Raw genomic sequence first — 10,959 nt, 5'->3', positions numbered from 1 at the left:
GGACTGGCTCTTGTGCGGGTGGCACATAAAAGACACCATTTTGAGCGTGGCCGTTTTCGTGCGGGTGACACGTAAAAGCACCCACTACACTCTCTGAGTGGTTGGCGTTAGGAAGGGCATCCAGCTGTAGAAACTCTGCCAAATTAGATTGGAGCCTGGTGTAGCCATCCGGTTTCACCAGTCCTCAGTCAAATCGTCCAACTCATGCTAGCATGGAAAGCGGACGTTAAACGATGATGATGATGATGATGATGGTATTTATTTTCCTCCATGAAATGTTTGGCGATAGCTTTATAGAACAGTTTCATTAAATTGGGAGCCAGTCAAGTGGCACTGGCATCAGCCATGCTCGAATGGTGCTTTTTACATGCTACTGGCACAGGTGCCAGTCAGGAGGCACTGGCATTGTTTTGCTTTTTTTTTTATTTTATCTGATATTATTCCCTTGTTATGTCTTTTATTCATATCCATTACATGTTGAGTTCTATCTTTAGTTATTTTATTTCTCTGCTTATTTATTTCTATTCCAGTCTTATTGCAAATTTATTTAGTGTATAGTTCCTGCTATAATTTTCGTTTTTTCTTCAGTGTGTGTGTGTGTGTGTGTGTATGTGTGTGTGTGTATATATATATATATATATATACATGCACATACACACACATATATGTATTTAATATATATATATATACACATATATTTATACACATGTATTTACACATATATACACACACACATATTTACGCATATAATTATAAAGATATAATTATAGTTAAGGGTTACTGGAAATGGCCAGTGCTACTGATATATATATATATTTACACACACACACACACATGTATTATATGAAATATATTATACACTAAACACTTGAGATATCATGAGACATACAGAAGAAAGAGAAAGGAAGAGGAAAGCAGAGCTGAACTAACCAATGGCGTCTCCATCTAGCCGCACAGAACCAGTAAATATTCTGTCAACGGCAACGACAACACTCTGTGAACTGGTTTCACCCATCGTTTCCTGAATACTTGCAAGACGCTTTTGGTCCAAAGTTCCACCTGGCATGATGCCTGTATTGGGAAAGAAAAAAACATGAAAAAATAAATTAATCATTATAGATAAATATATATATATATCTCACCATCATCATATATAATGGGTTGAGAGTATCACCATTATCAACATAAAATCATTGTAAATATGTTTATCAACCCGTCTGAAAATTCCCTGAGGTACATAGGGGTGAATGTAGTAAGTAGTAAACAAAGGTGATTGTGGTGGTTGATGGTAGATATGAAATAGTATTAAGAATGAGATATGGGTGTCAGTATATATATATGTATGTATCTACACACACCCCACACAATATATATATATAATTCAACACCCATGATCTATGCTAGCATGGAAATTTTATTTTTATATATATGTGCATGTGTGCGTGTGTGTGTGTGTACACATACATGCACTCAAAGTGTAGACATGGCTGTGTGGGTAAGAAGTCTATGTACCAACCACATTATTCTTGGTTCAATTCCACTGCATAGTACCTTGGGCAAGTGTCTCTATTATTGTCCCAGGTACACCGAAGCCTTGTGAATGGATTTGGTAGATGAAAACTGAAAGAGAAACCTGTTGTGTGTGTTTGTGTGTATGTATGTGTGTCTATACTTGCAAGACACTTGCACAAAGTGTTGCATAGTAGGATGAGACCCAAACTCATAGGGCTGCAAAGCGAACTTCTTAACTATCCAGCCATGCCAGCGCATATATTTATTGGGCCAATTGGTTCTGGCTACTTTCCAGTATAAGAAAGGTAAGGTTGATACTGATATCTTAAACTAATAGTCAACCAATAAATATACTAACTGTTCGGATCAAAAGAATCAATGGGTTGCATGCTGCCAAAATGGGATTTGTCTCCAGGTCCTGAGGAAGAATAAGGGCCATTACTAGGCCCCCTTCCGTCTGAAGAAATGTAGCGAGGCTTGACTCCGGTTCCAATTAACTGAGCAAGTTCCAATTGAGAAATACAGCGAAGTATCTACATGGGAAACAAAGAGAAAGATATAATTACATCATTTTTATATAATGATGTGATTATTACATAATGACGTGATTGCATAATTACATCTACTAATGACATCATAATCGCATAAAACAATTGTTTCAAACTCAATATTTTCAATATTATTGTTCAAAGATCTTTTCTGTGTTTTTCAAATTCATTACAACCATTCAGAAATCACATCTAAATGTCTTTAAGCCATATCAAGAATATATGTTTATACTGATTAACCCTTTAGCATTTAAGCCAACCATATCCAACTAAAACAATCTACCTGGTCTATGTTCAAACTAGTCAGATCTGGCCCCTCACACTGACCCTACAATATCATTCTAAACATAAACGATCATGTCAAATAAAAGCATTTTGTTTGGCAGAGTAACACAAATGCTAAAGAGTAAAACTAAGAGTGGACAGAACACATAATGCAGAATGAAGATCGTCGTTGATGTTTAACTCACAGATCAAGTCCGATCGAAGGTGTTCCAGCTGTGATCATCCTGTCTTAATTCAGACATAATGTGTCTAGAATATTCAATATGTCATCTATGTTTTTATCAAGGTGTGCATTAGTTGAGGGGCATCTTGTTGCCTTCTCTAGCAACCACAAAAAAACTTCCTCTCTGGCTCAGGAGGATCAAGAGTGAGTGAGTGAGTGAGTAATGGAAGTAAAATCCATGTCTCATTGTTACATTGCAAAGTACTTATTTTTGATATGCTTTTGTATTTGTGTCTGCATCATCCACTCTTAGTTAAAAATATATAAATATGATTTCAAAAAGCAAATTAGTGAAAAAAGTGGGGAACAAAAAGAAGTATAATGAAAGATGTCTTGTTGGTGTACTATTTTGGACAGCACATTCCATTTATTAAGTCTAACTCTGGAGTGGCGATGGTGACAGCATTAAAAACAAGACCATATTGTCAGCAGTTCTCCAAAAAGATCAAATCACAGCACTAAGATCTCATTAAATACTAATCAATTTTACACTATAGACACTTTTTATTTATGAACTATATTAAAAGAAGGTAACAAAAGAGGCTGTGTGTTGCAGCACTATGTTATACTTCTGCATATTTTACAGTTACCTTGGCCAGAATTTTAGGATCACTATACAGAATATCTAAGTTTGCACCATGGAAGTTTAAATCAGGAGTGAAATCTTAAGTTAATTATGGCAGAAAAAGGCTCGGATACAAAAAGAAAACCTTACAGCACAGTGGTTCCAACTATGACATCTTATATTGTGAACTTAACTTTGACACATCATGCAACAGTCCTAAATATAACAGAATGTGTTAAGATCCTATCTATAAAACACTGTGCAGCAACCTTAATTATGACACACTGTATTGTGATCTCAACTCTGACACTAAGCTGTGATTGTAATTATTACATTGTATTGAAGTCTAAACTATACCACATTGTGCTGTGACCTAGATAAGCTGATCTTTCTTTATGCATCAGGCTACCTAGTTGAGAAGTCTAGAATTTATAACTCCTTCCACCACAACCATCATGAGATGATAGATATATAATAGTGTAAACAAATTAACATGAAAAAAGATAAGATAAGAAAAGAATATCTACAATTCATCATAGAATTTCTAGGAAAAATGGTACAAACCTCAAACCAGGACTTGCCTAAATAGTTACCATCTGTGTGAGCAACTGAGATCAAGGTTTTAATAGTGTCAATATTCTTTGTTTTCATTTCTGTGATTGGGGAAGCAGCTGTCAGCAATGTGAAGCGAGCTAGGGCTTGGACATAGGCATCTCTTTCCAACTGAAAGAAGAAAACAAAGAGGGTTTTAATGATAGAACACAACTGAAACATTTAAAGTGAGAGTTGGTAAAAGAAAACTTACAAGCTTTTGTTAATTTGGCTCCTTCTAGGAAGTTAGGGTCACCAGATCAATATGTATAGCAGAACAGTAAAATAGTAACAAACAGTTCACAGTGGTACATACTACTAAGCTGTAGACAGATACTAGCATGAGAATAGAGTACACCAAGCAGTAAATAAACAGTGTAGAGGAGATACAGTTTATCAGGCAAAAATAGATGAAAAGGGAGGTACTGACCACCTAATTGTAAATAAGTATCATGGTAGCTAAAGGTAAAGACCCCCTTCAGTTATGAATGACAACGGGATTGCAAAGATTTTTTGTGGAAGACTAGCAGTCACCTATGCATACTAGTTTCCCTCTCCACACCACTGATGTTGTCCAAGGAAAAGACAAAGGCTGATACAGCTTGGCACCTGTGATGTTACAACTCATTTCTACAGCTGAGTGAACTGGAGCAACATGAAATAAAAGTGCCTTGCTCAAGAACACAACACACAACCCAGATCAGGAATCAAACTCACAACCTAACAATTGTAAAACCTGATGCTCTAATCACTGAGCCATGCACCTTCACATGATGGAAGTACAGACAACCTAACTGTAAAACAATACCCTGATGGAGGTACAGTCGACCAAGGTATACATAGGCGTCCTGATGGAAGTACAGGCCACCTTACTGTAAAAGGAAACCATAATGGAGGTATAAACCATGATTTTATCTTGTCTTTTTTTAATGTCCACTTTACCACAGATTCTATACAGTTGGATACCTCTCCTGTCACCAACTTACCTGTTTCAGACTAAGGTAATATTTCCTCATGCCAGATATCAGATATGTTTTTGTAGAATATTAGAAATGGATGACATTCATCAATAACCATCATGTGCTGTCAAGACAAGGAGTTGCACACGCACACACACAGAGAATGAGCTGCTTCAGTTACTCTCTACTGAATCAACTCATAAGGCTACCATCCATATATATATATATATATATATATATATATATATATATATATATACTCATACACACAAGAAGTGCTGAGTCAATCTTCTAAAGCATCAAGAAACACAAATGTACCATGGAAATAGGCAAAATCATTACTCACTAAATAAAATACAAGAATGAAAGTTTGAATAACAAACAAGAACAAATTTCAAGAAAAGGTTAATAGGCTCAAGGAACATAGAATGTAATTCACTGACCTCCATGTGGAATATACAAGCAATCCGTATTGCACATCGAATGCCATCAAGACAGAGAGAAGCAACTTCAGTGTCATCACAGTCCTGAAGACCGACACTGAAAGCTGCCAGAAAGGGGGTCCAAGCAATCTAAAAATGAGGAGAGAAAAGAAAATAGGTTTAGAAGCTTAAATATTAATAATTTCTTACATACACATAAGGTCTCTAATTTAGGAAAGGGTACAGTCAATTATATTGACTTTAGTACTTTGCTAGGATTAATTTTATCTATTCTGGAAGGCACAGTCAACTCCAGTGGAATTTGAATACTGCATATTAAAATACTGCAAGCTATTTAATCTGCCACTCTATCAAATCTCCCAATCAACCTCCTTAATAATGATTTCTTTCAAAAGCACAAGATCTCGCATCTTAGGAAAGGTTACACTCTATTAGATCAACCTCAATGTCTGACTTTCCCCTGCAGAAATTCAGGACTTTTTTTTTCTCTCCCAGCAGCTTAGTCACAGAAAGAAAACTAGTAGCGTGCAACAGAGCGGACTCTGCTCAGTTTCACTCACTATGCTTTGGACAAGCTATGACTATGTTAGAAGAGATCATGTACCAAGCAGTAGAATCAAACCAAGTAGTCGCAAATCAACCATCATACTTGCACCCGTTTGAACTCAGCGATATATTTAAATACCATAAGGTATTCTGTCTGTTGCTCAAACAAATCTACCATCCATCTGTCTTCTAATAATAAGGATTTCAAACATAGTAAATATAATTTTAAAAAATAAAGAAGAAAGTGTTGACTTTAACCCTTTAGCATTTAAACTAGCTATATCCAGTCCAAATATTCTACCTGTTTTATGTTCAAACTGGCCTGATCAAGCCTATCACACCTATTCTGCAATGTCATTCTGAGAAAAAAAAAAAGCAATCATATCATCGATGTCTCAAAGCTATGAGATGATGCATGATTAATTCAAAACATTGTGAATAAATAAGTTTTACTTTTGATAGAGTAACCTTAATGCTAAATGGTTAAACCTATATTGGTAATAAAGAATCATTTGTTAAAATAGCTGAGGTACTGACCTTAAACATTGGTCTGACGTGTTCCAAGTGAGTAGCACTGGTGAAGCTGGATGGTACATGACTGACACTCTCCATGAGGGCACGCGCTGTCTGTGCCATTGTCTCCATTTCCATATTGTACAACAATCGACGTTGTTTCTCACTGATTAAATCTTCTGCAAGACAGTCACACGTTTCAATTAAATCAATTTTTAATATGTACAATTGGGAAGTAAAACAGAACAAAATTTCATAACGACAATGTATATCCAGCCAACAATAAGGATTTCTAACATAGATGCAAGACTACAAAGGTTGGCGGAGAGCACAGTTGATTGCATTAACCTCAGTGCTCAATACTAGATTAGATTGGGGTTTTCTTCACAGAACCTGGAAGGATGAACAAAAAAAAAAAGAAAAAAAAAGGTGATCTCAGTGAAATTTGAGTGTGAATATAATGGGATACAGGTAAACTGGATAAGGTATTTCATCCTTTGTTCTACTGTTTTTGCAACTCCAGCAATTATAATAATTTCTAACGTAAGTATAAGGTCACACAATTCTAAAGTAGAAAACAGTCAATTATACTGATTTCCAGTATTTAATTGTTGTTTATTTCATTTAAAATGATAAAAGGCAAATTTGACATGGGCAGGATACATACTGTTTCTTTCTTCTGTCTTTCTCTACTGTCAAGTTGAGGAACAACTGGTGAATTCTTTGACAAGTATTTTTCTTGTCATAGAATCACATCATGAGAGGACATAAATATGGCTTCACCATAGCCTTCTTAATTTTTTTTTTTAATAGAGACTATTTTGTTGATTAGATACAGACAAGTTTGACACATTCTACTTGGGCAGTGATTCAACATAGTCAAAACAAATTACCACCAAGCATTTTGTACAATGCTCTAAGATTTCCACCAATCTACTGCTGTTTCATCAAACTCAGAAGGATAAAATCAAAGACAACCTCAGATTTGAACTGAGAAAGAGCCAGAATAACACCACAAGGTATCTAGCCTTTTCACTGCCTTTCAACATTACACATAAATATCACAAAAGTAAAGTTTATATATTATATAGACAAAAGCTGATGACAAGTCAACCTCAGCATAAGGCTATATAACACACATACAATCCCTGTTCTTTCTAAAGAGATAAGCTGAAGCAAACATGTTAAGACAGCTTGATACTAGGATGAGTAGGAGAGGCAAAACAAGGTTAGGACTTCTAAGGGGAGCAATTTTCATTTAAAAAGGAGTATGGCAAACCATATTTTCTGTTTAAAAACATTTTTAAAATCTCACACAACCAACCTACCACAGTGTTAATATTTGGACAACATAAAACACTGTTTATTCATTAATGAGTTCTTGTTAATAATGAATTGAGTATATGATAACTACTGCAGAGCCACACAAGTTTAGAGGATATATATATATATATATATATATATATATATATATATATATATATATATTATTAGGGATATATATATATCATTCTTTGCAGTTGAACTTAAAGTAGAAAAAGCTATAAATAATAGTGTAAATATTGGGTTAAAAAGCACCTTTGGATAGTTTGATGCAGTAACTATTATCTGTAGTTTACAAGGATCTTACATTAAATTATGATAGGTTTAAATTTAAATGGGAACACTTTAAAACACAGTGGGCTTTGTAATATTAAACCAGAGATTATTTTTAGAAGGATCTGGTTTTGAAAGAGTTGTTTTTAAAAATAGAATTAAAAAAAACAAAAACAGTAAAATCTTACTCGCGGTTGACTTTGCAGGTTTATGTGAACCTGTATATTTCATTTTAATTTCATTGCCAGCAATCTCTTCATAGATTGAAGACAGATATTCTTCAGGTAAGTCCTTGCTGTCATTAATACCACGATTCATTTTGATGTACTGTTCTTTTGTAATCTTGTGTTTTACTTGAGAACTGTGTAGGTCTGTGGTAAGCATGATAATTGAATAGGCCAGCACATAGGCTGTGTCAGCACTTGCAAATAATTCAGAGCTGGGAAAAAGGAAGGTAAAGAAAACATCATTCATGAAGAATTTAAAAGTCCTTACTAATCATCATTATAATAATACTTATTGCTACCATCATAGATTTTACACTCACTTATCAATCATTACATTAAGTTGTCCATGAATGTATTTACATACCTTGACCCAACTCATACTAACAGCACCAAGCATGGCTGTATAGTTGAGAAGTTTGCCACATAATTACATAGCTTTGGATTTTGCCTGAAAGTGATTATATGGCAACAAATCATTTATCAATTCCACAATTCTTGTCATACTTTCAGCAACATATCTATTCTAGGTGGTCAGCACCATTCTATTGTATCTATTGACACAGAATGCTGCATCTTATTGAGACAAATATTGAAAATTAGGTAGACAATACTAATCTGTAGCAGCTGTTTACAACAGTGAGCTATACCACAGTATGGTACTTATTCAGAGTAAAGTGATTAGGTTCTAGGGAATTAAATGTCTTGCGTACATACAAGTATAAAAAAAAATCTATTTAAGATAAAAAGTTAGATAAAATATTAATAAAAACCACAAAGCAAGGGGTTTAAATTAAAACATATATAAATAAGAGAACTCACTTTGAATTACATTCACAATAGCGAGAAGCAAATTTCTCCATCAACCGATCAATCTTCTGTGCTTCTCCTGGTAGACGGAACCCTTCTAAAAACTTACGCAATGCTGAAACCATATCCATGTTTTGAAAGACCATTTGATCTACATAGGCATACATCACCTCTTTGTTAAATCTGTAAAAAGAGAAAACAAGAAAAAGAGGGATTTAATAGTCCACTAAAACATCAGAATTAAAAAAAAAAAAAAAACAGTGTAAAGATGACTTGAGTTAATGGTTGGAGACCAAACCTTAAATTAATATGAAAGTGAAAGATGTGTGCAAGACAATTCACTTCTATTTCATCGTCAAAAAGTGAGACAAGCATTCCTACACACTATAAATGTGGCTGTGTGCTTATCATTAGCAACTACTGCTGATAGTGTGAATGACTGAATAAGAAGACTGGCGGACAAAATAACATACAATATTTACTTCTGTCTCTTTATATTCTGGGTTTCAATCCCACTGCAGTTGGTTTTTGCCTTGCATCCTTTAGAGGCCATTGAGAGAAGTAACAGTTAAGTAATGAAGTTATTAACTTAACAGAATCTCTAGAATACTTTACATTATTTGGTTAAATCCCTGCACAAATCAGCCATCAAGTAAATTGGATCATTCCTTCTACAAAAATTCTAGCCTTCTGCTTGTATCTGAAAGCATTATTATCATCATTACTATTATTAAGATGGCAAGCTGGCAGGATCATTAGCATACCAAACAAAATGCTTAGCAGCATTTCATCCACCATTATGTTTGGAGTTCAAATTCTGTCAAAGTCGACCCTGGCAGAATTTGAACTCAGACTAAATGTCACTAAGCATTTTGCCTAGCTTACAATAATAATTTTTTTTTTTTCAAATTTAGGCACAAGGTCAACAGTTTTACTGGGAGGTGGCTATTTGATTACACCAACTTCAGTACTTGGTTGTTATTATTATTATTAGGGTTGTAGACTGGTAGAATCATTGGAGCATTGAACAAAATGCCGTACTAATTTTTGTTCTATATCTTTATGTTCTGAGTCCAGGTCCAACAAGAATTGACTTACAATGAGATTGATTTGATCACTTGTATCCCTACTCCTATCTTTACCACTAGTACAACCGAAAACAATCTATATTATAAATTACCAGTGTTAATTTAGCACTTCATTCAACTAGAGTTAATGAAGATAAATACCAGTCAAGTACAGAGTTGATACACTAAAGTATGCACTTGTTGCAGCATAATTTGTCCCCTTCTACCTATGTTAGATTTTAAATTTCACCAAAGTCAGCCAAAAGAGGTAACAGTCAGTTAATGTGGTTGATTGAATTGACTGCTCCCTCCATTTGTGATTAAGATATTATTATTAGTCTGATCTATTTCCCTTCCTTGACCACTCCAATAATTCTCTTCCTCTCATCTTATCCATCTCCATACAGGTATTTCCCTTCAACTCCACTACCTTGTTCATCACTCAGTATATTCACCTCTGTCAACATTTTTAACCATGTTACTACCTGCTCACCCTGTTATGAAAGTATCTGCTCTCTCATACCTTCCCATGATTTGCTGTTTGTATCTTCTCTTATGCTCAGATTTTTGCACCTTGAGAGTTTGTTCTAGCACCCCATTACTTACTGCCTTTTATCTTTCAGCCATGTACTTCCTCTATAGCAAGATACCTGTGCTTGTCTCTTTATCATCCTTCTAGTCTTTCAACACCTGGCATAAAGCCACCCATCTCCACCTGCCCTTACCCCCTTTCAAATACTCTCCTCTTTGAAGCAGGACCCCACCTTCCCCTGTTCATTTTTCTGTCTTGCAAGTTACACAGCAACCTTACTAATGCTGGTGGTACAACAAAAGCACACAGTGCACTTTGTAAAATGGTTGTAAAAGTGCCCGTGCAGTGCCATGTAAAAGTGCATGTGTGGCACCACATAAAAGTCCCTGTGTGACGCCACATAAAAGCACCCAGCTGTAGAAAACACGCCAAATCAGACTGGAGTCTGGTGCAGCCCACCTAACTTGCCAGGTCTAGTCAAACCATCCAACCTATACCAGCATGGACAACAGATGTATGATGATGATGACACATACATATATATA

General features: G+C 35.2%; 1 protein-coding gene across 12 annotated transcripts in view; it reads right to left on the bottom strand.

Moving 5' to 3' along the window:
- Positions 1-10,959, bottom strand: part of LOC106871743 (brefeldin A-inhibited guanine nucleotide-exchange protein 1) — a 171,554-nt gene that overhangs the window by 48,112 nt on the left and 112,483 nt on the right. For all 12 annotated transcript variants that reach the window (XM_052970066.1, XM_052970065.1, XM_052970068.1 and 9 more), the window contains 7 exons: positions 8,828-8,998; positions 7,970-8,220; positions 6,210-6,364; positions 5,127-5,255; positions 3,698-3,856; positions 1,871-2,045; positions 931-1,071 (listed from right to left, as the gene is read on the bottom strand). In XM_052970066.1, coding sequence (XP_052826026.1) covers positions 931-1,071; positions 1,871-2,045; positions 3,698-3,856; positions 5,127-5,255; positions 6,210-6,364; positions 7,970-8,220; positions 8,828-8,998 — 1,181 coding nt within the window. The remainder of the gene's footprint in view (positions 1-930; positions 1,072-1,870; positions 2,046-3,697; positions 3,857-5,126; positions 5,256-6,209; positions 6,365-7,969; positions 8,221-8,827; positions 8,999-10,959) is intronic.

Source organism: Octopus bimaculoides, chromosome 8, assembly GCF_001194135.2.
Source record: "Octopus bimaculoides isolate UCB-OBI-ISO-001 chromosome 8, ASM119413v2, whole genome shotgun sequence".
In the NCBI taxonomy this organism is placed as follows: domain Eukaryota; kingdom Metazoa; phylum Mollusca; class Cephalopoda; order Octopoda; family Octopodidae; genus Octopus; species Octopus bimaculoides.
Note: the sequence above shows the minus strand (reverse complement) of the source record. Positions and strands in the feature narration are given on the sequence as shown.